Here is a 27,210-nt window from a genome sequence, read left to right as displayed (position 1 = left end):
ACAGGGAAACAGAGATCCTGTGATTCGGTTGCACACTCACCAAGACATGCTTCTGCTGATATCCTTCAGCTGTGGCACTGATGTTATGTAAACCTGGAGCTAACAGCACATGGAAATAGCCACCTTCCTTTGTGTAGACTCTCACACCTTCATTGAATACAATAACTGCCTTAGACACTGGCTTGCCACTCTTGTCTTGAACAAATCCATGGACTCCCTTATGAACCTGAAATCAAGAGTGTCAGACGCTCAGAGTTCAGATACAGGAGTGGTGGGAGATACACGAGCATATTAGGATTTATTGAAGTGTGAAACAGAACACCACCCTCTGCTTAGTAATTAAAATGTGCAATACAACCAAAGGCTGCTCATCTCACCTTGAGGCGAAGCATTATTGAGAGATTAGCCAATTTCCTGGATGATACACCACATCTCAATCCTCTGAGCCTACCACCATAGGACTTCAGCAGCAAGGACCAGGCCTCATGTATCAATGTGCTCCCCTACAAGCCCCCAGGAGTTTCTTCTCCAAGAACCATTAATCTCTCACCTCCACAAGCATGCTAAGGAGAGACTTCTTATTCTCTGTCCACAGATTAGGGAGCTGTCCAGCACTTGGAAAGTAACAGCAGCTGGTATACACTGTGATCTCAGGGCAATGGCCAAAAGTAACACTGAAATCCTGAAAAACAGGGGAAGTGATTGTGACACGGACAGTGTTTAAAAGGAAAGCTTTGGAATGAGGTAACTGGTTACTTCGGCATAGTTTTGCCCAGAAAATCTGTTCCTTTAACACTACAGTAGAACCTCAGAGTTATGAGCTGACCAGTCAGCCACACCCCTCATTTGGAACCAGAAGTACACAATCAGGCAGCAGCACAGATGAGAAAAAAATAAAATAAAAAGGCAGCAGCAGCAAACAGTACAGCACTGTGTTAAACTACTTAAAAACAGGAAAGCAGCATTTTTCTTCTGCATAATAAAGTTTCAGAGCTGTATTGAGTCAACTGTCAGTTGTAAACTTTTTAAAGAACCAGAACTTTTTGTTCAGAGCTACAAAATCTCCATTCCGGAGGTGATTGTAACAGTTTCTACTGTAGTTTAAGCCTGGCTATGCACGGAGGCGGAGTCTAATCTCTGTGAAATACCTTCATACTGCCCAGGTGACTGTGCCATTCTGCCCCCCGGATGACACCTCCTGGAATGTTCTTATCTGTACAGACAGACAAGAGTCAGAAAATCATCTGACAAGAGTGGACCGCACAAAAACAGCCACAGTCCAGGGCATCATATGCACGTACCCGACTCATTTGTACAGCCTGGCTGTCCTAGATGCATTGACGGATGGTTGTTTGCATACAGAGATGCCAAATGTCTCAGAGTTTCTCTATTTTCCACTGTAAAGAGAAAGTTAGAACATTAGCAGGAGGTGGGAGTAGGAGCTGCCTTTAACTGAGGCAGACTAAATTAACGACACAGCACGGTGCACAGACTGCCTCGAACAGGGCTCAGTTTCTAAACTGCATTTCCTGAACATTACGATTGGTCAAACGGATACCGCCACTGAGTCCCATTGCACTGGTTTGTTTTTAATGGCTCCCAGGCCAAATACTCCCAACCCTTCCCACAATGGACAGTTAAAGTTATTACACTGCATGGGCTAAACACTGGCAGCAGTGCCCCAGCTGTCTTACACGAGGCTTGCATCATTAGCCAGGAAGTCTCCTAATTTTCATTTCGCTCTCAATTCAGCAATAAGACAAGCTCACTCAAACCCAGATAACCAGCTATGCTGGCCCAGAACAAGCCTGCAGCTGAAAACTGGACGATTGAAACAATCACTGATCCTAAGTGCTGAGTGAGGAGGCTTGGGAGGAATTAGTTGTACCTGTCTGCACAGGTTTATCATACGGGTAAGTTACAAGCAGAGAGCCGCCGTCCAGGGCAACAGAGAGGCTGAAATCTCGCTTCAGGATCAAGTTCTCAAGGATTGCTTTGGTCTCCGGCTCTCCCATCCCAGAATACAAGGAGAAATTGCCTAAAAACAGAACAAAGGAAGTCACAAGAGCTCAGCAGAAGACTTTCCCTCTATGATGGTAAAGGCTTCCAGAAATACACTCTTGGCTCGTGTTTGTACTGACGCCAGCTGCAAGTGATTAGAAAGGCATTTCTGGGGGGCCACTGCCATAAAAAGTGGCACTTGACAATATTTAAAAAGACACGTGGCCACTCAAGATAGTCAATTAACGGCAGTCAGTGGCTGCATTCATCCACCACCTCCAATAGACCTTGCAGGTCACTATTTCCCACCATGATCTAGGGAGCAATTCTTGCACGTTATCACCACTTCAGTCACATAACTGATGCCATTGTTCCCACAAATCAGTGCTTCACGCATTCCCAGGCAACAAAGCCAGCCAAAACATTTGTCAGGAACAGCCTTGTGGTGTTCCAATGTAATAGCTCAAGATAATGGAGGAGGAGGATGGCAGCAAAAAGGAGGAGAGCTTCTGGGTTTAAAAGATCCTCCACCCCCCCCACCCCCCTCCCAACCATGAAGTCACTATCAGTCATTAGGGGTGTCTGATCTCTAGATTCTGCTAGAGAGTATCATGAACTAGGATTTTCCTTTCCTTGCAAAAAAAGGTATTTACAGTTACCCTCTATAACCTGTCTCAACTCTAAGATCATCATGATATCCCAGCTAGTTAGAATAACTGAGGCATAACTGAAGAGGTCAGTGGTGCTGGACCTTACAACAACATGACTGACACCAAGTCGAGAGTGGTTATCAGGGCGATCAGTTCACCACTGTGCTGGTTTTTGCCAAGAGATTAAACTTTAACTAGCTTTACTTGTGAAGTCTGTGTCCAGATCTTTGCCGTGAGCATTGGTTTGTCCAGTCTTGGACGTGCAGTCTTTCTCCTGAGCAATCTCACGCCCATCTGGATTTAGGGAAGGCACAATCACAATTCTTGTCCTGTCAATGAGCTACACACAGAGAGAAGCTTAAGTTCAACATGCTCGACAGACTCCCCCCTCCCTCAGAGACAAACCCAGTATCTTAAAGCCAGTACATCGACAGACCCTGAAAAATTCCCTGCACCTTCACTTGTTCAGGTGCCAAGAAGCACTGCAGAAGAGTTAGCCTGGGGTTTTCACCATTGTGCCCCAGCTGGCAGGGACAGGGGTCTGCAGACCCAGGCCAGCTGCTGCAACCCCTGTGCTGCCAGCTGCCTCACAACAGTGAGGGTGGGACACCTGAATGACCCACCCACCATCAACTCCCATGATCTTTGCAGGAGCCTTCCCACCACCACACATGGTTGGGCCCCAACAGAGTTTACATTGTCCTCAGACACCCCGCGCCAAGTCATCTGGATTTCATATAACCCACAGCCCTGCATGAAGAAGAGGATGGTTTTCGGCGGTAACCACTCTTTGTTCAAGTTAGGGCCCCATGGCGGGTGGGGAGGGTGTCACAGACGCTGGCTCCTTACCTTGGTGATGGCTGCGTTCTTTTTGTAGTTCATACAAAGGAACTCTGCCAACGCCAGGAGCAGTTCTGTGCCAACCGGGGCATTTCCATGGATACCAGCAACAAAGCGGATCTTCGGCTCCTCAGGCTCAGACTGGTTGGGTTTGTTGGATATTTCGAGGGACCACATTTGACGGTACTCAACGCTGTGACCCAAGCTGACAACAGATGAGAAACAGAAGCGCTGATTATTTATGGCTGAAGAACCACCTCTGGCCTGGCCTTTGCACAGGTCAACAAGGGGCTGGACGGGGGCAAAGCTGCTGCCCAACAGAAAGGGACAAAGGAGAATTCCCTGTAACACAGAGGGAAGGGACTACAACAGTAAACGTCCTGCCTAGCCAGCGTTCATACAGAACTTTGGCTTCAAGTTACTCACCAACTTGCACATATGTGTAAGAGCAAAAGGATAATTTAACCTATTCCAGCAGTGTCTGACACATGGAGAATGTCAAAGCCGGGTATGTGGAAAGCTAGTGAAATAGCTGATTTGGAGATGGCAAGTATTTGTGAACAAGCAGTCAGAACTGATGAAGGGGGATGTTATGATAAAAGGGCACGTTTCAGTCCCTTCTCACAGTCCGGGCCCACAAAGTTCACAAAAGCATTAGAATAATCCATGTTGTAGCATGTTGGCCCCTGGACAATAGAGACAAGGTGGGGAAGGTCACATCTTTCATTGGACACACTGTATCAGTGAGAGACCAGCTTTCAAGCTTACAGAGGTCACCTCTGGAAGAGCTCAGCATGGCTCAAAAGCTGGTATCTCTCACCAACAGAAGCTGGGCCAATAAACAGATCATCCCACCCACAGTGGCCTACAACAAATGAAAAGGTGCAAAAGGGAATCAAAGACTGAATCAGCCCAAGCAAAGAGTCTGCTCATAATTCAAGGACTGTTCAAATCAAGGTGTGGGACTGAAAATCTATGAATCAAAAAAAAAGTCAGAAATTAGTCTTAATTTGTGGGCAAGAGAGAGGAGGGCTATTCCACCCATTGCTCCCTTCTGAGGTCCTTAAGGAAAAACAGACTTTGGGGGGCGGGGGGAGGTAGGGGGCAGAATACAGAAATGAGAGAGGCAAAGCAGGGAGGAATGCTGGCTGACAGATAAAGGAGAAAGAACAAGCTTCACCACTTCGGCTGTCACCCTAAGGTCCCCTGGGATGCAGCGTGAGAGACATCCTCACCAGACAGGTGGGGACCCAGATGACACCACCACCTCTACAGGCTCCAGCCAGATCCCATATGCCACTTGGGATGTGACATTTTTGTCTTCCCTCCTCCCCCATGTGTGTCCATTTCCTCCCCTACCTTATTTCTTCTCTTTACTTTCTCTCTCCTTTTTCCTTCTATCTAATAAGTCTGACTTATCTGGACAAAACTGCAATATTTTGCAACATTGATGTAAGCTTGTGACCAGAAACGCAGCTAAATCGAACGTCCTAAATGGCCCAGTGCTGATAACATTTTGCCAGGTCTCGGGGGGTTGAGAAGACCATGCAATGTGCCTCTGATTTTCCAGCACCAAGGTTACAATGTGACAGAAGCAGCATTTTCTCTCTGCTGTTCTTTTCTCTTCCCTTATGTGTGCTCATCTTGTTTGGTCTTCTAGGAAGTGGGACTGGACTTTTAACAGCTCCAGCTTATCTCTACTAACTTCTTCTCTTTTCCCCAACAGGAGAGTTATCTTTAATGCCCTCTAGGAACTGGTCAGACAAGATTCTCTACAGGTAAGAGAACAAGGGATGTTGTTAAAATGAAAGCCCTCCCCTATACATTTCAAATGCTTTAACTGTTTTTCCTTTTTTCCTGTATCTTTAAAAAAAGTTTAAAAGAATTTATAGCATGTTTGTGAGGTGCCAAGCATGGTCATGTTAACACCTCTGACTCCTTCGGCCCATATATGCCAACTAAATTAATACAGTATAAAAGGGATGTGGCCTAGGCCCATTTAAACCCCACTTTTGACATGTGAGGACTATAACCCCAAGGATTACATTTCATCAGTGACTGGATTTCCCACTGACAAGTGAACAGAGGGACACCGCAAACCAAATTCCATGCTCTGAAGAGGCCACAGCTGACTGCACAAGCCATGGGTCACTGCCATTCATGAAAGAAGTGGAAGTGAGACAACGACGACAGCCAGGGACTGATGTAACTGGAAGCTCAGAGGCTACAGATGAGAACAGCAGCTCTGGAGTAAGTGTGGGCAACACACTAGCATTGCCAGGCACGGCATAATCAGGCAAACAGTATGTGGAAGGCATATAAATCTGCCAACACTAGTCATAAGCGAAGAGACAGAGCGAAGGACCACAGCAAACAGAGGAACACAAGTGGGTGGGCTGATTAAAGGTGGTAACCCAGAGGTGGTCTCTAGGGCAAGAGTAATCTGGAAGAGCGTACAAGGTCATAAAGAAAGGAAAGAACAAAGGAATGTCTGAGATCATAATGCATGGGACACCAGAGGGACAGAGCAGGACAGTGCCATTCAGGATGCTCCTCCCACTGATTGCTTTCATTAGTGACTCTACCAATTTGGGTAAGATCAGAGGGAGCTAGAGAGGAGGGAATGCAGAGGTAAAGGTACTAACCGGAGCATATGGAGAGACGCACACACAGATCTGGCATTCAAGAGCAGAGGCAGGGTCTTCTTACCCGGAGAGATACAGCTCTCCTCCAGGACCTTGATGTTTCCATCATGTGATGGATCAAACGCTCATTTAATGCTGGTCAGGGACTCAGATTTTTAACTGAGATACCTACTCATCTGCTTCTTGGCTTCCCATCAAGACACACACAATGTATCTGCTCATTTCTGCCTACAGCCTTCCCTCCCCCAAAGGGCCTTTTGGATTCCCCCATCTTTGCCCCTTCATATTTCAGTCTTCTTCCCCCTTCCAGACAGCTGCCCTCTACTCAGATTGAAACCCCCCAGGAAAAGGTTTGGTTACAGTGAAAACCCAGAACCTCTATGGCTTTGAGATTAGAGCTTCATCCTACATCCAGTACAGATACCTGCTACAGGTATTGTCTGTCACTTAGATTAGCCTCCTTCGGGCGGGGACGGTGTGTGTAATGTGGTGAGTGTACTCATGGCAGGAACATCACAGGCTGGTTGCTACTGTACAGCCACAGGCTGTTCCTTTAGGAGGCCATGAGCTAGAATCAGCATCACTTACTTGGTGAGATTTGTGATCTGAGGGTAGTTCAAGTTGAGGGCTCTGAGAAAGTCAGATAGGTCTTTGTATGGACGGTAGCGGTAGGGAGAAACGTCCATTGAAGAGGTTAGCACGAGGCGTTCCAAGCCATTCTCCGCTGAGAGGTCTTTGATCAGGGTCTCAAACTCCTTGGTAGAGGGATCGCTAGTGTCTCCATTGGTGATAACCGGGGTCTTCCCCTCCTCAACTTTGGAATCCGTCCGTGAAAGAGTGAAGTTGACTTGCATCACGCCTCTGTCCCCGACGTTCACGGTCTTGGTAAGGGGGTTATACCTGACAGAGGAGAAGACATACAAAGAAATTGAAAGTAAGTTCAATCACTCCATTTGTTGCAATATCTTGCCCAGCTGGACATCATGTTAGACTGTAACCTTTTCTCCATCACATACTAAGCCAAGGTGCACAGTAAAGGAAAACAAGACAAAACAATAGCAAGGCAGCTCTGAGACAAGACATTATGAATACCATGCTAGGAAGAGGATCCAGAATCTGAGTGGGAGACAGTGATCACCACATATAACCACAGTTCCTACCAGCAGGTGGGGCAGGGAATTCAACAGTCCAGCTGCTATGGTACAAGGCTATCAGATGGGACTATCACGGCCGCTTTGACTGGAATGGTGACCAGGCTTTGGCAGATCCAGAGCAATTAATAAAATTATTCTTGAGCAGCTGTCTCTCTTTAAGTTTCTCCTAAATACATACCCACTTATTAACCACCTGGGATCATTCTCACAAGAGGAGCCAAGCACTCCCACAGTTGGCAGTTCTGTGGATTGAATTCTCTCTACTGGAGAGTTAGTTGGCTGGCCCCTAGGGGGCGTTAAGCACAAATCCCAGCACTCACTTCTGGCCGCAGGGGAGAGGAGCTAGCAACACAGCTGAATTAGGGGAAGGTTTGTCCGAGATCAGTCCTTTGTCCAAGGTGCCAGTCACTCACCCTCGGGCAGAGGCTGTGATTTTGTAAGTCCCCAGAACCAACAGGCGCCAGTAGTCTCCAGCCTTATAAGTGGTGACAGGGTGATTGATGTCAGCAACGCTAATAGTAGCATTTGAGATGCCCCTTCCGTCTGTGGCGTCCAGCACAAAACCCTTGACACCTCGGTGAACCTGGACAGAGGATCAGAAAACCACCATTGTTCAGTGACAAGTCTCTGGGGCATTTACACCACTTAGCATTGTGATGTCCATGCACCCCAGGAGTCACGGCAACAAGCAGCAAATCGCTGTACATTCCCTTTCAGCTCCAGTCCTGCGGGACGTGAAGGAAATCCAGGCCCAAGTTCCAAACGTACCCTGTAAATACCCCGTTTGAAGTCAGTTTCATCTGAGGGGCACAACTGTTTCACTCAAGACACAGGGGTACAGTACTTTGCTACATGCCTTCATTTAGCATCACGTCTGAAAATGCCTCCACAGCACTCCCATTCCAAATCCCAGGGACATGGCAGCATAGGGCCTCTGCCAGACTTCTGAAAGGCAGAGATACCCCAGGTAAAGTCTTTAAGCCTGCTTCTGAGCATACATTACATGCTTAAGCTTTTATAAAGGATTTCTGCTGTGTTCACAACTCATCTTGTGTTTTTTCTGATAATCAGGATGGTTTCCCTGGTGACACTGCAACAATTCCCATTCTGGCCAAGCAGCAGTGCTTATTCCAATCTGCAGAGGAGCCCAGAGTTAGACACACTCAGGATCCCCTAATGGGAACAGACTTACAGGGGATACTTCAGAGGCACTGTAAAGCATTATGTAGCATTTCTGTCCCTGCTGGCTGGTTATTGTAGCATCTCACCTGTTTCATGAACTGGAGCAGAGACCGGTGGTTCTGCTCCCAGTACTTTGGCAAGTCTTCAGCATTTGGGTATTTCACACAGCCTAACTCAATGGTCACTTCAAAGCAGTTTGTGTTTACGTAGTTCCAATCTTGCATCCCACCTAAGGCAGAAACAACAGAACTATAATTAAGAACCTCAAAATCTTCTTACAACAATCATAAAATACCCTGGCTGTTAAGTTGTAGAGCTTTGAAAAGTCAGACACACATAGGGTGAAATTCTAACAGCAAAATGCTGCCTTGTAACAGAAAACTGAAGAGGTTTATATACAGGGCGAGACCTCCCCCAGGCTTCAGAGAACTGTCAAGATGCAGGAAGGACAGATTTATTCCTGAACTAAACATTTTACACACTTGGACCTCAAAAATATAGACTGTAGCAAGTTAAGTTAAATTTTTATAAACCCTCCTTCCCAATAGCCAAAAGCAAACACAGGAGAGCACAGCCCACCTGATCACAGGTAGGCATAGCACAGATTCACCCAGTCCAGAATAACTTTGTCCAACTACAACTTAGAGGTTATAAAAGGGGCCCAGGTCCCTCTGGGCTAGATCCACCAGGGAAGAGAGCTAGGTGATTAATAGGAAATTCTAAAGACAGAATCTTGTCCACAGATACATTCATATGGAAAAACTGTTTGAGACTCGAGATCCACCGCACTCAAGGCCATGAACAGTTTCTTCCCCACGTGGTGTTTTACCTTGAACATTATACCAGTGAGCCCCATTAGTGATGCCATGGGGGAAATACTCATTGGGGTACATGTCCTTACAAGGGCTGCCCTGGTACATCTGAGTATTTTCCTGAAAAACAGAAGTGATCACACATGAACCCTGGACTTTGCATGTACCGTGGTGACACTTGCATATTAAAATGTAATGGACTTAACGTGGAATCTTGGACTCGGCAGCAGACATTAAATACAGACGGATATTTATGAATACATATAGCCACATACAGCACAGTTCTCTGAGCTACTGCTAATCCAGTGCTGATTATCTAGAGCCATGGAAAGCCCATCCATGTCTGGTCATGCCCATGACTCCCGCTGTGGCTCATTTACAGTATGTACTACAGTCCCTCAGCCCAGAGTCTTGCATAATCAATTTTTAATGGCTTCCAAATAAGACGACAGCGTTCTACTCCTACAGCACCTGTCAGGCTGATTATGCTGGAAATTAGCTCCTGCAATGACAGCCGCCCGCAAGACTGGTTCTGCTGTAACCCAGGGAGGGATGGCAACATTACACTTAAAGGGCAAGACTCCATGAACATTACCTACACAAGTTTTTTTCCAGCAGTTTTTGCAAACCAGTCACTTGGAGTTACTGAAGCATAATGTGCAATTGCTTTGTTTTAAATATAGCTTTACCTTGGAATAAGAAAGTGCAAGCTGCTGAAACACACCATCGTCTGGTGATTTACTGTAGATGGCTATTCCTTTCTCATCATCATCAAAAGGGTAATTAACCACCAAAGAACCTGCAGGGGAAACAAGATTCTACTTAGTGTGCTTTTATAATGGATCGTTAAATCCTAGCGTAGAGGAAGCTTTCCCAAAAAACACCAGAGAACAAGTCTGTATTTGCCAAGGCATGGAGTGAGCCACAGTACTAAGCCAGGCAGATAAAGGAGACAATTAACACAATGTGCTTACCCCAGGAAAGTCACAGCAATTCTGAAACTGGAGCACTACAACCAAGCATGTTGCCCTTGCACGTAAGAAAGCTGGGCACAGATCATGGGGACAATTTTTGAATGAGATGGGAAAGCAAGAGTCAAGGAGGTTTACAGAAGGAGTGGAATTTGGGTCCGTGGTATCCTTGACCAGCAGCAGTTCTGAATATTGCATCCCTTCACCCCTTAGGAAGGCTTCTTGTTACGAACATTTGTGCACAAGTAAAGTCTTGAATAAACTAAACAGATTCTTACAAAGTTGCATTAAGAGCACTGTGGGACACCTGATGTCAGTGCCGGTGGACAAAAACCCCGACACTGTGGGCAGGTCTGGATCAACTTATCAATGCACTGAAGAATTCAGTGCATTAGTACTTGCGGAACCACCATTTGCCAGCAGCTACAGCCACAAGAAGTCTGGGGAACAAGCTATCATGCAGTGACTATTAACTTAGCATCACTCCAAGAGGCAACTGATTAAATTATCGAGAACCTAGCCGCTTAGCCATGCAGCGAGGTAATGATGCCAAGTAGTTCCCTCTCGGTCCCTTCATTTTATACATAAACCAGACATCCAGCTAGGGTGACCAAATGTCCCGCTTTTATAGGGACAGTCCTGTTTTTTGGGACTTTTTCTTATATAGGCACCTATTACCCCTCCACCCCTGTCCCGTTTTTCCACAGTTGCTATCTGGTCACCCTACATCCAGCCCACTTGAGTGCCTGGCACCGCAGATGTACTGAAGATGAAGAACACTGAACCACCCAGAAGTTAATTCCATGGAGACTTTAATGTGGCTCATTTATTGGTGCTCTTACCGCCCTCGGCACTAGGAGGTCTGGGTGCCTCATCGTTCAGATTCTGAACAAATGTAACAGTTTCCCCTCACGATGACCAGCTAAACTGACCCCCCCAGGGGTGAGTGGCTGTAACCTTCTGCCAGTGGCCCCTTCTTAATGCGCTATTGCTCTATTTAGGGAAGAGCCTGGCTAATGGCCAACGGAAGCCAATTCCTTAGGCCAGGCCAGACAGAGAAACTTCTGCTGCTGCTGCTCCTAGACACAGAGCAGAAGCCCCCCAGTGTTACTCAGCCTCCACAATGGGGCACAGTGACCCCCTTCTCCCACAAGGTAAGTTTTGTCTACATACCTCCATGCAAGTTTGCCGAGAGCACGAACGGAAAGTCCCTGAGCCAGTTCATGACAGCGAGAGTCTCTGGCTGCAGCGGGTCGGTCGTTGGGAGGAACTGGTCTGGGAAGTTTCGGTTCAGGTCATAGTTGTTACTATTGTTTCTGCCAACTGTGCTGCTTCTGTCTCCTGAGCAACAAACAATACATTCAGCCTGCATCCCCCTACATCCCCAGCAGCACAGACCCATCACCAGTATACCTCAAAGCAAGGGGAAAAGGGGTTGCTTTCAACAGACAGCAATGCATCTGTTCCTTACCCAGAATACTCCGTTCTCCAGCAGCCCACTGGAGTTGAGAAGATATACTAATGGGCTGGCTTCCTGCCCCCCCACAATCTATTCCCGCAAGTAGGGAGCCCACGTCCTGCATGCATATCTCTGGGAGGTGGCTGCCGCGTGGAGTGGTCACCATTATGAGCCTTTGTCCTCTGCACTCACCAGGTTTCTGATTTTATTAGTCAGTACACAGAGAGATGACATGTGCAGTTTAAACTGGGGAATAATCTAGATGGACTGATGTCAGAGAAAAAACCCAGCGCTTACATCTCAAAACTAGCTTCACTGCAGCCTATCGGAGTTTAACCGAGTAAAGACCAACTACTATTTGAGGAACTGGCTTTGCCCTGCCAATCTGCAAAGTTACGAATTTTAGAGAGCTCACACACAGAGCTGCTTTACCCATCCTAACCTCATGATAAGGTTCTGTATTTTATGATCCTTGGAAAAGCACTTTTCAGAATGCCCGGCTCCTAGCACAGATGTTACAAAACAGGCTGCACACTCGAGTTGTGTCTAGACAATACTGGGTTTCTTTGTTTAAAGATTTGCCTTGGGAAAGCTACAAGAACAGAAGAGGACTAAGGCAGGACAATTTGCAGCTGTGCTGAAGCATAAGGGGCACCTCAGCCACTTAGAACTCAAGCACAGCACCTTGCACATCAAGAACAAGTGGATCTACCCTACCACAAAGATGTAGCAGGCCAGCTCTCTGCCCGTCCGGGACAGGAAAAGTTGTGTGCAACACAAATCAGGCTCCTGGCCCTTTCACCATGACTGAGACAGTCCCCAACGCCCACTACTGAACCTACATGCATGAAGGCGGTTTAGTAAAGGGCAGAGCTACCTTCTTGGGATTTTTCATAGCCATCAGGGTTCATGGAAGGCATGATGTGGATTCGGGTATTAAGGACCAACTCTGTTACTTCAGGATCCGTTCCAAAGTTCTTACAGAGATAATCAATGAGATTCAGAAGCAGTTCTCGGCCTATTACTTCATTCCCATGCATATTCCCAATGTACTTGAACTCTGGTTCACCTGGGCAGAACAGACATTTCAGCAACAGAACTAATGCATTCTCCTTATAACAGCAGTGCTTTGACACCCCGCACACTGTAAAGCCAGTGTGAACACTAGCACCTCCAGCCCACTTGTGATGGGCCCCTGAAACCACTTGCAGTCCTTGTCACCGCTCTCCCAGTTTACCTCCTGCAGTGAGATGGCATCAGCCTGGCTACTGAGACAGGACAACTCCATGGGAAGATACACTCTAGGGGCAAGTTCCTTGCATAGCTCAAAGAGACTGAGATCCCCCTGGAATCCCTTTGAGTGACTCAGATGAGGATGCATCCCATGAAGTGAGCTGTAGCTCACAAAAGCTTATTATGCTCAAATAAATTTGTTAGTCTCGAAGGTGCCACAAGTCCTCCTTTTCTTTTTGTGGATACAGACTAACACGGCTGCTACTCTGAAACCTGTCAGATGAGGAAGACAGGAGTTCTGCATCACTAAGAGGGGCTAATGCAGTGTGCAGTGTCCAAGGAAGGCCCCCACAGGGGACCCCTCCCCATTTTCCTGGGAAGCTCAGGAAATCTATGAAACGGGTTTGTTTCATACTTTGGGTTGAGTGTGCAACCCACCCGGCGGCACTGTGCAGAGCATCTGAGTCTGGCTACCTTGTCTGCAATGTCTGGCTTGTATTATAGCTGCCACGTGTGGAACGTGAGTGGGAGGGCCAGCCACACTACGACTCTAGGGCACCAGTCGGCATCCGTACCCAGGAGCGCAGGCGGAAACAGTTCTGCTTGCAAAGCTTTCTAAATACTAATAAGCCTAGACATGACAGTGCCAAGGCCTCCCCCAGCAGTGCAACGGGCTGCAAAAGAACCACTGGGAAGGGCATCCTCATTTAATCAAGCGTTCCCTACACATGCCTCTCTCTTGAAATTGCACTGCTGCCCACAATGTGCTAGGTTGTTATTTCCAAACAAGGTGACCTTGTCCCTGCCAGGCAGGGCTCACAATCCATCCGTCTGGGTACGACTGAATCACCATCCCCCAACCCTCCCCAGTTTGCGCATACAGCTCCCACCACAGTCCAAGGCATCTGAGGCCTGGTCTACACTGCGGGGGGGTTGGAAATCGATCCAAGTCACGCAACTTCAGCTATGTGAATAATGAAGCTGAAGTTGACCTACTTAGATCGACCCACCGCGGCGAGTTGACCACCGATGCTCCCCCGTCGACTCTGCCTGCACCTCTCACTCTGGTGGAGTACAGGAGCCGACAAGAGAGCGCTGGGGGGGTCAACGTATTGCAACCCCCACTGGATCGAGTGCTGCCCGCTGATCTGGCGGGCAGCACAGACATACCCTGAGAGGCCACCAGGCAGAGGCCCTGGCGCATGCTCTGTTCTGGAGGTGTGCAGGCAATAGGTCAGGGAAGGATCTCATGGGGCTGGCCGGTTACCTGGTTCGTGGATGCCTGGGTTGTCCGATATCTCCATCACATACAGCTCCCTTTGCTCCACTGACTTGCCCACCGAGTAGAGGCGTGTGATGTTGGTGTACTCGCTGGCGTACCTCCTCAGGAAGATCTCCATGTCCGGGAAGTGGTGGTGGCGAAAGTCCTCAGGCTGGAGCGGCTGGTGGAGAGAAGTCGGGCTCGCTGTCTTCGCTGGGGCAGTGGCACTGGCAGCAAAGCCTGGGGCAGGGGTGGCGGCAGCCGCCGTAGGGTCAGGAACAGGCACCAGGACAGTCGGTTGGAGGGAGAAGTCCACCCCTGTTGCAGCTCCTTCTTCCACCTCAACGTTCTCTACAGTCAGTGGCACATAGCTGGGAAAGACACGAGTCTGCTTTCAACAGGAGATTCGATCAGCGAAACCGGACGCTACACCGGAGCCGTCTTTTCCCAGCACTGCCTCCAACCACCACACAGAACAAGGCTGGTGCTTTAAAAGCGACACCAGAGATTCACCAGCCAGCACGCTGTCAGGTCACATCCTACTGCCATCAGTCCAAACCCTGCCTTAACGGAGAGGACGACAGCCCTGCCAGAGAGTCACGAGAGGCCGAGCTCCTGCCTACAGCACTCTTCTCAAGAAGGGCCCCTCTGGGACTGCCTTGGCAGCAAGCTAAGGGAAGGGGCTCTAACCCATCAGGTAATGCTATCTTTATAGGCTTCAATGCTGCCTCCCTCCCACCCACACTGTGCCACCCCAAATGGTGGTGCTCCAGGGGCACGAGAGTGTTCAGTGTGAAATGCAGGACAAGTCAGCACATGGAGCTGCAGCCTGGCACCATCACAGGAAAGAATCAACAGCAGCAGCTTCTAGCCAAACCCCGTAAGCATGAACAGATCATGAAAATGAGCATGTGTAGCAGAACAGGACCCTGTCTGCTTCAGAGACGTTACCCTACGACAGCTGCCGTGATGTTATAGGTTCCAGGCACGAGCAGTCTGTGGTAGTCGCCGAATCTGCCTGCCGTGATGTTATGATCGATGCCAGCAACAGCAATGGTCGCATTTGCCAGGCCAGACCCAGTGACCGAGTCCCTGACAAACCCTTTTACTCCCATGTGGACCTGGGGAAACAAATCAAACAGGAACTGATCAAGGCAAATCACTCCAGGTACAGATGGAGCCTTCCCCCATCACCACCAATGCTGATAAGTTTAGAACAGAGTTAGCTGGGCAGAAGTGCCCAACCAGCCTGTAATTCAGAGGGAAGTTTGGCTGGACCACTGCACTAGAAAAATCCCAGGATGAAACGAAACAGATGTTACCACTCAGAAATCCCTTGGGCTCCCCATGGCAGGCCTGCTTTCCCCATGGAGAGGGACCAAAAACGGTCAACATTTGCAACCCTGCCTACGTAGGCCCTGCCGTGTACAGCAGCGATACGGCACTGCGGCAGGACCACAGAGAAGCAAAGCTGCCTTATAGCTGGTGACTTCTGTTAATTCATAACTGCCACATGGCAACCTAGGCTATTAGCCATAGGGCCACAGAAATACTCCATACCCCATACTCTGGGGTTTGATCTGCCAGTCAGGTGCACCTAGGCCTTGTACCTCCGGTGCACAACCCCCTGTTTGACCTCCTGAGAAGACAGAGCACGTTTTACCTTCTCAATGAAGGTGAGGAGAGATTCCCGGTTATACTCCCATTCCTGTTGAAGCTGGGACGCCATTGGGTACTTGCAGCAGGACAGCTCCAAAGTGATCTCAAAGCAGTCAGCCCAAACATAGTTGTAATCCTGCATCCCCCCTGGGGAAGGAGAGGAGATTGGTCACAAAGAAGAATGCTGGTGAAATGCCAGACTCAGGAAGTACCTCCCACCTTGAAGCCCTCTTGCAAACCAATAGCATCTCATGGAGCTATGACGTACCTGTGGAGGAGGCTCGCAGGGCTGAATGCAGGTCTGCCTTGCTCCCTATTTCTGTATCAGGTCAGGAGAACAGCTTTCAGAATGGTTTTGGGTGGTAACAACAAACGCTGATGCAGCTTTCAGAACTGCCACCCCCACCATGTTCTGCTGCTGGGTGCAGAATCATCCCCCAGCGCTACCAAAGCCAGGAGCTGCCCCAAGTGCCATGTGGTTCTCACCCATACCCTTGATCTGAGGTTGCCATTTAATCCATTCCCACTCCTCCCACCCTTCTCAAAGCCACAGTCACCCCTCACTTCAGTCACTGGTGAGCAGTTACAGCAACAGGCAGACTAACTTTCATTCTGATGGGGGGGGTCAGCTGTGACAGCATTAGCCCCACTGCAGCACAATACCCAAGTCATCGCTAGATGCTAGTAGCCTCCCAGCCCAAAGAATTGCACTACCCCACTAAATGTAATGGAATTGAGGCTGCTTTCTTTAATACCCAGCAGGATTTGGGGACAGCTTACTAGCTAAGAGCTAAGTCACCCAAACCTCCCTGAGGATTTGGAAAAGTGAAGAAGGGCATGGGCTTGAGTTTGTTTTAAGATCTTAAGATGATTTAGAGGCAGCTCAACTTTCCTTTGCTCTGTAACCTTCCACCTGCCTTGCAATGGCAGCCGCAGGCTCTCAGATAAGAGTCCGAAAGGCTGCCTAGTTCCAATGAGCACCTCTGTCCCTTCTGTTGGGGGGATATTTGGAAGTTCCTATGGCCACACTTCAGTGAGAGTCAACTCATCTCTCCATCCTGAACAATATGGACGGAACGAAGCACTGTAGCAGTTCCACACAGATCCTAGCCCTTCCGGCATTTCCGGGTCACGCCTCACTGTTACAGCTCTGAGCGCTCGAGAGGTTTCAACAGTAACCAGCATGTTACAAAACAGCCAGACAAGTCCATGAAAGAGGTTTCAAAGCCACCCCGACAGACCAAACCACTGAGTGTAGCACTTAACTCTACTTAGCATAACACAAAACATTAGCTAGTCTAGCTGTTATAGAGCCAAGAGCATAGACACCATGCTAATTAATCCTCACAACACCCAGATGAGCTCTTACAGCAGGATAAGACGAGGGGAAAGAAGTTACATGCCTTGAAGGACCATTGTCAGATCAAAGATGACCCAAAGTTTAGATGGCTAATAAAAGCTTTCACAAGAGGAGACCAATATGGAAATATTTCCAGAAGTCTCTTATTTAAGCAAATGGAAATGTAACGAGTTAACATTCTGCCGCAGCGTTAACAGAACTACAGCAGCCCTGTTATGAGAACCCAAGCCTGAAACTCAACAGAAACAAGTGAACCGCGCGGTGCTTCTCCAGCTGGGCAGACAGACCTGGAAGAATTATACAGATCTTCGTTGAAGGGTTCGGCTGTTTGTTTTTTAAGAGCGACTCAGACATCAGCTCTTAGAAGAAGGAAAAATAAAGTAAAGAAGGTCAGCGTTGATCATCTACCTTCAGGCTCAGAAGCCACCCACAGCAGTCTGCTTCCTTGAGCAAATGCCATGTGGAGTAAAACAATGCTTGGCCAGTTGTTAACCATCTGTTCATAGCAGGAAGTTATGAATTTGAGACATCAAGACATAAAAAGCGTACCCAGTGCTTCATCTGCCATTCATGGGAGTTTGAGACAAATGCTCAACCAAAATAGAGCGGCAGACTAAAGTAGGTCTTAAACACATCACTTCTTGCAAAACTGACTCACAAAGCAGTCCACTGCATGCTATGGAATTTTAATTGTGTTAGCTACACATTCACACAGCCCTTTACCAAAGCAGACAGGTTACATCTGCAGTGTAGGGAACTGAGAATCACATGCAGAAAAACACACAGCTCCACAAAGGATTCAGAGGTTTGCAGAGAGCCCGAGCACTGCTTCGCCAAGCATTTAAAAGACATCTGTGACTAGGGGTGTCAGACGACACCACACAGCAGAGCACAAAGAACAAAGCAACAAGTGTCAGAAATTAAGACAGAACGTACTTTCATTCTGTGGAGCTGGTTTAATCTGTTTTGGGATAATTAGGGCTCTATGAAATCCGTGTTAACGAAAACACAGGCAGAACCCAAACACCACTACGAAATCCATGCTCTCGCCAGCACTAGGACTGTAGCAGCAGGTGGGCAGGGCTGGCTGTGGATGCAGCTGTGGAAGTAACAGCCCAGAGGGTATGGGTGGTGGAGGGGGCTAGGGCCACAGGGAGGGAGTGCAGGGGCTAGGGAAGAAGGGCCAACGTCTGGGATTTAAGGGTAGTTTCTGAGAACTCCATTCCTTACTGTGTCAATTGCATGTCAGGAGTCGCAGCTGAGCAGGGGCACCTCCCCTTTGCACCACAGTGGAATGCAAACAGGAAAATGAACCAGTGCTCCTTGCTCTTCCTAGAGGAACTGGAAGCACTTAGTTGTGGTCTGAGAAGTTGCTGCAGGGCTGTCTCTGAGGAGCTGGACCAGCGGTCGTCCCCCCCCTCCACACACACACACACACACACACACACACACTCACGTTTCCCTGGTCGTGTCAGCAGCAGGAGAGTTGACCCCCCTGCCAGGCCTGGCACCCAGCCGCCACCAGCACCGCCCCAGGATGAGAGTGGCGCTCAAAGCACTTCATGTGGGTTAATAGCTCCTCAGTACCCAAATGATAGGATGAGACCCAGGAAAGAACAGGTTCTGGCTAGCCTTGGCGCAGAGAAGAGACCTGTTGAGTGCTCATCTCCTTAAGTGTCCCGGCCTCCAGCTCAGGCAAGAATCCCACCAGCAGACCTGCTGTGATAAGGGGATAAGCACAAGCACTGCAGAACTCAACCCCCCTCCTTCCAAAAATCTGTGCACACATGCCACTGTGCTCTTATTCCCATCCCCTGCCAAACTACACAACAGGTGGGTGGCTGTGGGAATTGAGCCATGGACTAGCCTACTAGTATTATGAATACCATCAATGTATTCTGTCTGCAAGGAGGAAAACCCTTCAGTCCAGCCTCTTTAGCAAAATCTAAAGTCACTGGAAAGCTTGCTGGGCCAATATATTTAGCCTAAGAAGCTGTACCATGTGCCCCTAAGGATGCCATAATGAGTATGTCCTCTTCCCATGAAGAACAAACTGTCCCTTTTGCTTTGCAGGGCACAGATGGCACAGAATAACATAAAGAGGTGATTAAACAGAGATGCAAGTCACTTCCTTCTGATCAGAGAACCAATTGTTCACTCCCACCTCAGGCTGAGCGCTGTTGGCAGCAACACCAAGCAGGCAGAGGAATGTTTTGGTCGATTAGTCAGCAATCAAAACGGGCGGGCAGGGTGGGGTGGGGTGGGGTGGGGAGAGAATTCCAGCTGCTAGGCATTAGCTACAGAACCTCACACTGCGCAAGAGCATATTCCCTTAGATGAAGGGACTTCAAGAGGTGAAAGAGGCTTTGAAGGCTGAACTTGCCTCTCGATCTTGGGTAAAGGGATGGGGACCACATCACATCCTCAGCTTAACTTCAGTAACCAGAGAGATAAAGAAGCAAATAATCAAGCAATCAATTTGCAAAACACCTAGAAGATACAGAGGTGATAAGTAACAGTCAACACAGATTTGTCAAGAACAAATCCTGTCAAACCAAAGGGGGCGGGGGGGGGGGGGGGGGGGAGTGGTAGACGAGGTATATCTTGACTTTAGTAAGGCTTTTGATACAGTCTCACATGACCTTCTCATAAACAAACAAGGGAAATGCAACCTAGATGGAGCTCCTATTAGGTGGCTGCATAACTGGCTGGAAAACTGTTTCCCAGAGAGTAGTTATCAGTCATGCTGGAAGGACATAATGAGTGGGGTCCCGCAGGGATCAGTTCTGGGTCCAGTTCTGGCCAATATCTTCATCAGTTATTTAGATAATGGCATAGAGAGTACACTTATAAAGTTTGCAGACGATACCAAGATGGGAGGGGTTGCAAGTGCTTTGGATGATAGGATTATCATTCAAAACGATCTGGACAAATGAGAGAAGGGGTCTGAAGTAAACAGAATGAAATTCAATAAGGACAAATGCAAAGTATTCCACTTAGGAAGGAACAATCAGTGGCACACATACAAAATGGAAAATGACTGCCTAGGAAGGAGTACTGTGGAAAGGGATCTGGGGGTCATAGTGGATCACAACCTAAATGAGTCAGAGCAACGCTGTTGCCCCAGAAAGGGGGGGGGGGGGGGAGGGAAGAAAAGAGAAGCGGCCATCATTCTGGGATATACTAGCAGGAGCGTTGTAAGCCAGACAAGAGAAATAATTCTTCGACCCTACTCCATGCTGTAGATGGAAAGATAAGTGTCACCAAAAACATCTACAGAGTGAAACACATGCATGTGAATCCACTCAATTAACATGGCTCCTCATGAGTCAGACTCTATATTATTACTTTAACACAGCAAGCATGCACATCTCAAATATAAGAATTTCCAAAAGGGCTATTACGTCATTTCCCTTTTTAAACCCGAGAGACGCCAAGGGATTCCATCTCCAGTAACAGCACACCAACTCCCCAGTGCTCCCAGCCCAACACTGAGCTGGAGAATGCTCCATGTGACAATTCCACTGCCCCACCAGCCACCCAGCTGAGATTAAGAAGAACTATGCTGTGTGCAGGGGAGTTAAAAAACAGAAGAGTACCTGAGCATGGAACAGAGATAGTCTCAACATGTCTCCAAGTCTGAGCCTGTGCTAATCTAAGGAGTTGGAGAGCAGAAGCAAAGTTCAGCAGTGGCTCGGAGGACTACATTTGCTATGGATACTTGACCTTCAGGATTACTCCTATGGCCCTGCACATGCCACCTTAGTTCAACACCACATACACCCACACACACACTTGTTTGCAAACTCAGAAATGAGGGCCAACAGGATCTGGCCACAGCCCAAGCTTTGACCAGTGACTCCAAGTCCAGGGCAATGAATCCCACAGCAGTCTACCTTCCAGCATGTTTGATTACACAAGATAAGATACAGCAGGAAAAAATGTGCCTGTTGAAAAATTATGTCCCTTCCTCCCCTTGCCCCTCACATGGCTTTGAGTCATTTAAAACCTGGCCTCTTCCCTGGCACATTTTAATCTGCAGGCTGTAGCATACACATGGCCACAAACCTTTAGCAGTCCTGCTGCAGGTACTGCACATTAGCGGAGATTAGAATAAGGCCCACTTTGGAAAATTTACCCATAATCCTCCCCAAGGGGTACCAGAATCCGAGTGTCTTCATTTCATAGCACTTCTAAATTCTGAACACATTAACAAGTAGCTCCAGAGCCCAGTATGAGCCTCGGAGATCCCTGGCACAGAGCTGAAGAGTCAGATGACCTTTAATATTTGTATTCTGGGCAATTTCAGTAAATGCTGCACACAGCTGGCTTCCCTCCCCTCTGCCTGCCCTTCATCCAACACCACCCATAAATGTTAATGCATTGAAAATCAGAAGGAACCCACCAACTGTACACATCATCACAATCAGTCCTTGCTGGAAGCCTCAAGCTCCCATATTCCCTTCGCATCTCTTAGCCTCTTTGGGTCACGCCTCAGTCCCTGCCCTGATATTATAACTGACTTTATTGGTTGCAAAAGCACCACGTGTGCATGGCACCTTTAAATAGCAATTACTAGGACTCAAACAATGAGACAAACAGCACATGTGGATTTAAAGGCTCCTGGATTGCCAAGTCTCACCTGCCCTTCACTCTAGGGGTTGGTGCGAACACAAGGTTTATAAATCACTAGCCAAGCCTTCTTGTGTGTGCTGTGAATTCTATTTTGCTTAATTTCCCCCACAGTCACTGCCTCTAAGTCATGTAAAAGCAAGTCTGCAGGGCTGGAGAATACCTGAATTGGAGTTTACGGTTCCCAATTGCCGAGGGGCTTGTTTTCACAGTGAAGCTGGAAGCCTCTAGAAGTCTCTGTACTCGACAGATTTCAAACCCCACTGACGCTCATGCCTTCCTTCTGTCACTGCCTCAGTGAGGCGCACGTATACAAACCTCTTCAGCCAGGGTCTGAGGCAGCGGTTACTTAAAAGGCCCAGGATGCTGACGCAGAAGCCATCAAGAACATGCTTATAAATCCTGGCGTTTGCACTTGGCTAGTTGTACACCAGAGAGCCAGGGTCAGACTTCGAAGTTACAAGGCTGTCTGCAAGTGCTTACCCACTACTGCCACCAAACCTCAGGATTAGGAGGACATGGAGGTTGAGAACACCAACAGTAGATGTTCCTCCACAGCAAACTTATTTCAGACACACAAAATGTTTAGCTATGGATCAATTTGTTCATGGCAAGGTCTGAAAACATTCCTGCTGACTGGCTTAGATGGTTTATACAACTGCCAACAGAGTAAAGTAGCGCCAGGATATCCTGGTTCTATCTAAAGCAGAATCATGAGGTTCCTTCCGCAATCCTTCTCTTGTTCTGATTCCCTGTACAAACACAATGAACCTTGTTGAGCCAGGAAACATACAGCCTGTCCCACTTAGGTGTGCTCAGCAGACAGGAGCAGGAAGCAGCTATTAAGGAAACACCATAAAACTATTTGGACAGTGAAATCCCCAGCAATGAATCAGCTATAATGGGGAAATAGCTCTAGACCTTTTTTCCCCCTCTACAAGCATATTGGTGCTACAGGCCAGTATTTGAATTCTGTCCCAAGAAGTGTGAACATGAGGTTTACACACGAGTCATTCAGCTCCTAAACCCAGACTTCAGATAAACATCTTTTAGGAATTACTGCTCAGTAAAATGTCAAGCCTTCACTAGGGCTTTCTAATTCTGCCACTTACTTACAGCTCACTCCATAGCCCCCTCAGCTTCAGAGTGGGGAAAGACTGGAGTGTAGCTGGTTACAGAGCTGTGCTATACTCACGCCACATTTCTATTTTGTCCTCCATGCTAAGAAACCCCACCCTATCTGGCAAGTCTATGTTTACATAATAGCCTCTGCCGGGAGCTAAGACGAGAGCAAACTCAGGATGTAGTAGTAATGATTAATATTTCTACTAGCCCATGGGACTTTTCAGAAATAACATGCCATCACATGTCGGTAGGACTGGTATGATAATTTGTGGGAGACAAGTACCCATCAATGAGAGCAGTTACTCTTCAATATGGCTGAGTCATGCCATTTCCCCTCCAAAGAAGAGGGCATGGGGAAGTTAAGCTAAGCTGAGGTTAAGAAATGGGCTGTTTAAAACATCAGAACCAAAGTGTCTCTAAGTTACCAGTGCAGTAAGACCACCCATTATCAGACATCCCAGACTTCACTGAAGAGAACATTCAATGGAACATAAGAGACTAAAGAGAATCAGACCGTGAATTGCACTGACCATACAAATAACTTTGTTCAGACCAATGACTAGTGATCTACTAATTAATGGTTTCCACCCCTAGACAGTTTAGGTGGGGATTTTCAAATAAACTCAAGGAGTTTGTATGCCCGGTTCCCCACTATAAATGATGGGAGCTGGCTGTACAGTTACCCTAAGCATATTTGAAAACACATAATAGACTTTAACCGTCTATACCAGGTTCCCAAATTGTGATCCACCAAGCACTTGCACGTGGCCCATGGCACCATTTTGCTTTGTTTACAGTTGCATTAAAAGCTAAAAATATATTCCTTTCTTACCATTACTTTTCAACTGCAGCAGTTGCCACAGATGTTTTGACAGCTAATGGGAGCTAAGATGGCCCATGAAAACAGAAGGAGAGGGGAGGTGACACATGCCATCAAGATGGGATCCAGACTAAGAGCTGTAGAACCCTGCTACGCAATATACTGAAATAACTCACCTTCTACATCATACCAATGAGCTCCATTAGTGATGCCATCCTTGAATGTCTCAAATTGCTCCCCCGGGCAGTTTGGGGTGCCAGTTTTCATTATCGGGTGGTTAGAAGCGTAGGCTTTTGCCAGGTATTTAAACACTTCATCATCAGCTGATTTGCTATAGATTCCTCTGGACTTGTGCATGGGAGAGTCATCATAGGGATAGCTCGCAACCACAGAGCCCCCGTGCAGGTTCCCAGAGAGCACAAACCTGGTTTTCAAAAAAAAAAACCACAACAACAAAAAACACGCTTATTAGACAGAGCACACTAGGGCAGAGGTAACTGCCAGAACCCGCCACCCGGATTAATATAGCTCCTTCTGGCCCAAAGAACTTCAATGAGGACATTCTGAAATCCACACTTCTGGGAAGGAAAGTCACAGCTCTTTCAAACTGCATGGCTTTTTGGGACAGCAAGTGAACAGCTCTGTATCTAATTAGCGCTGCATGACGAGAAGACTTATTAGAGCTTTGCTAATTGTATCAAGCGCTATGCTATATCTGAGACACATACTCAGCCTATACTAGATAGGTTCCAACAGTATCTGGGGGTGGCCTTTGTCAGAGACAGGATAGGGAACTAAATGGATCTCAGGTCCAATCTAGCTTGGCAATTCACATGTTCTTAAGGCCTTGGTTAGCAAGTGCTCTTGCTGGGCTAAAGTGTCCCAGCTTCTCTAAGTCATGTTCACACAAGCACACTTTGCTTTGAAATATTCTATTTTGTTTTACAGAAACCAATGGGGTGGGGGAAAGAGAATGTTGTAAATCTGAAAAGGAGTTTATTTACTCCTAGCTTGTGGTTTGTCATACCAGCAGCTTCCTTTGAGGTTCAGCTCAGACTCTCAGGACTGCAGTCTGTTGCTAGAATGGCAAATGAGGCAACATTCAAAGCAGGATTACTTCAAAGCAACATGCACATTGATATTCTCAAGATGCTGAAAGAAAAGGCTTCCCTCTCTTCAGCTGCCTAGGCATTGATGCATTACCATGGCAGCTACTGTCTTTACAGCTTACAAAAAGCAGCCATTAGACCATTGTGTATCTTGCTCTGATAGGAACTTTGAGCACGTCCACTTATACTGAAAAAAATTCAGCTCCTCATGCAAAGTTCAGCAACAGACAGCCCTGTAAAAAGGTTCTGAACAGAACCTGAAGGGGATGGCATCTGAGAAGCCAAAAGAATTTTGCAATATAACCTCAGGGCTCCATTCAATTTAAACTGAGACTCTCAACTGAGTGTAACATCTAGTGTTACAGGAGATGCAACACATTTCTTGTCCCCCCGCCCCAAGACACAAAAATTCAGAGTCAAGCAAATCATCACAGGCAACTGTGATTTAGCTGTCCACATGGACATCAGATACAGACAGCTTTTTTAAAGCTTTGAAGAAGGTTTGAGTTGAGATGTATTCCACGGTTTACTTGCACAATTAAGAGGCTTGTGTTGCAGTAAGGAACGGTCAGGTAAATACCAGTGTCAAATTCTAAGGCAAGTCTGAAAGCTTAAAAGCACAGCAGGCCCCATGTCTCATTGTCCCTTAGCCTAGTCCAGGGGTCTCAAACACACGGCCCGCGGGGTTATTTTCTGCAGCCTGCCAGCTCCCCGCGCCCCCCAGCATCTGTGTGTTGCCCTGGCCGCTCCTCTAGGTATCTCCCCTGAAGCTCCCATCGGCCGCAGTTCCAGTTCCCGGCCAATGGGAGCTTCGGGGGAGATACCTGGAGGCACAGCCAGGACAACACACAGACCCTTGTGCCTCTCCCACTCCCCCAAGTCCTGGCCACTTCCCAGAGCGGCACAGGGGTAGAGCAGGCAGGCAGGGAGCCTGCCCTGCCCCCGGTGCGTGCCAGGCTGGACCCGCCCCCCCAACCCCTCCTGCACCCTGACCCCCTGCCCTCAGCTGGCATCCCGACCCCCTGCCCTGACCCCCTGATGCACCCCGCACCCCTCCTGCACCCAACCCCCTGCCCTGAGCCCCCTGCACCCCCGGGGGGCTGGGAGGGGGCAGAGTTGGGGTGGGGATTTCTGTAGAAGGGGTTGGAATGGGGGCAGGGAAGGGGTGGGACGGGGTGGGGCCTCGTGGAAGGGGTGGAGTGGGGGTGGGCCAGGGCAGCAGGTGGAGGGGGGGGTCAGTGGTGCAGCCCTCGGGCCAATGTACTAGTCCTCATGTGGCCCTCGTGGTCATTTGAGTTTGAGACCCCTGGCCTCGTCACAGGCAGCTGCAAAGGTCTCAATACATCTGATACTCTAAGTGCCCCTGCATTTTTAAGAAGCTTTGTTCTCATTTGATATAATATTGTAGAAAAGCTTCAGCTTGTTCCCTTGCCATTCAGCCTACGTGTATTTGGGTTATTAAGCAGAGTTGACATGACCAAAGCCTTGGCTTTTTTTTAAAAAAAACAAGCTAAGGATGCAAATCAGATCATGTGACTCATCTAATAAGACAGGGAACATTACATCCATTAGGAATTTTTAAACAAATGGTTTTGTTTACTGACTAATTTTTGTATGAGTGATGAAGTTAGCACAGTATCGTTACAGCCGCGAGCCAGAGGAGAGCATCATGTGTTGTATTTTTCCTGCACAGATCTGACAAAGTAGCTTTTTTGTCAGCAGTGGTTGCCAAAATACACTTTAAATTTTATTTTTAAACTACTACTGTTTGAAACCCAGAGGATTTTCCCCACTAGATAATTTTGAGCCAGAGCAAATTTGGGGCTTAGTTTCATTTTGTGCTGCAGCACATCAATACACCAGCGCTGACAGTAAAGTTCAGCCAGTAAGCAAGTGTGGACAATGCAATCAAGAATCCTGAGGAACAGGGTTGAATCAACAACTCGACCACTAACTCCTCTTACAGCTATAATACTGGATCTTTACTGGCACCTCCTGATCCCAACACATGAAGTCTGTTAAAATTTAACAAAAACTAGGGAGAAAAACTTGAGTTTCCGCACTCCCTTATGTAAATGTTACATGCTGATGCTTATCACAGTTGCTATTGTGTTTCTGCTGACCAGCTTAGCCAAAATAACCAAGGAGTACTAACAGAGGTTTTTTCAAGAGTCCTTTATTATGGTGAAGTGGTCAATCAGACCTTAATTTCTCTCTCTCTCGGACTTTGGAAAATGTATAGAATTTGTTTCGGTCTATCAAATCATGCCTGATCAGAATGTATTTCTCATTAGCAA

The 27,210-nt window shown here is 47.7% G+C and overlaps 1 protein-coding gene across 1 annotated transcript in view; it reads right to left on the bottom strand.

The window, feature by feature from the left end:
• Positions 1-27,210, bottom strand: part of CPD (carboxypeptidase D) — a 34,223-nt gene that overhangs the window by 5,080 nt on the left and 1,933 nt on the right. Inside the window, exons 2-19 of the mRNA XM_077836313.1 lie at positions 23,981-24,228; positions 15,872-16,014; positions 15,160-15,329; positions 14,215-14,579; positions 12,592-12,783; positions 11,429-11,596; positions 9,974-10,083; positions 9,302-9,404; positions 8,559-8,701; positions 7,704-7,873; positions 6,725-7,036; positions 3,501-3,696; positions 2,856-2,991; positions 1,889-2,038; positions 1,302-1,397; positions 1,149-1,213; positions 551-682; positions 41-226 (exon numbers count right to left, since the gene is read on the bottom strand). Of these exons, the coding sequence (XP_077692439.1) occupies positions 41-226; positions 551-682; positions 1,149-1,213; positions 1,302-1,397; positions 1,889-2,038; positions 2,856-2,991; positions 3,501-3,696; positions 6,725-7,036; positions 7,704-7,873; positions 8,559-8,701; positions 9,302-9,404; positions 9,974-10,083; positions 11,429-11,596; positions 12,592-12,783; positions 14,215-14,579; positions 15,160-15,329; positions 15,872-16,014; positions 23,981-24,228 (3,085 nt within the window). The remainder of the gene's footprint in view (positions 1-40; positions 227-550; positions 683-1,148; positions 1,214-1,301; positions 1,398-1,888; positions 2,039-2,855; positions 2,992-3,500; positions 3,697-6,724; positions 7,037-7,703; positions 7,874-8,558; positions 8,702-9,301; positions 9,405-9,973; positions 10,084-11,428; positions 11,597-12,591; positions 12,784-14,214; positions 14,580-15,159; positions 15,330-15,871; positions 16,015-23,980; positions 24,229-27,210) is intronic.

Source organism: Eretmochelys imbricata, chromosome 17, assembly GCF_965152235.1.
Source record: "Eretmochelys imbricata isolate rEreImb1 chromosome 17, rEreImb1.hap1, whole genome shotgun sequence".
Taxonomy (NCBI): domain Eukaryota; kingdom Metazoa; phylum Chordata; order Testudines; family Cheloniidae; genus Eretmochelys; species Eretmochelys imbricata.
The sequence above is the reverse complement of the archived record's forward strand: the minus strand, read 5'-3'. Positions and strand labels throughout refer to the sequence as shown.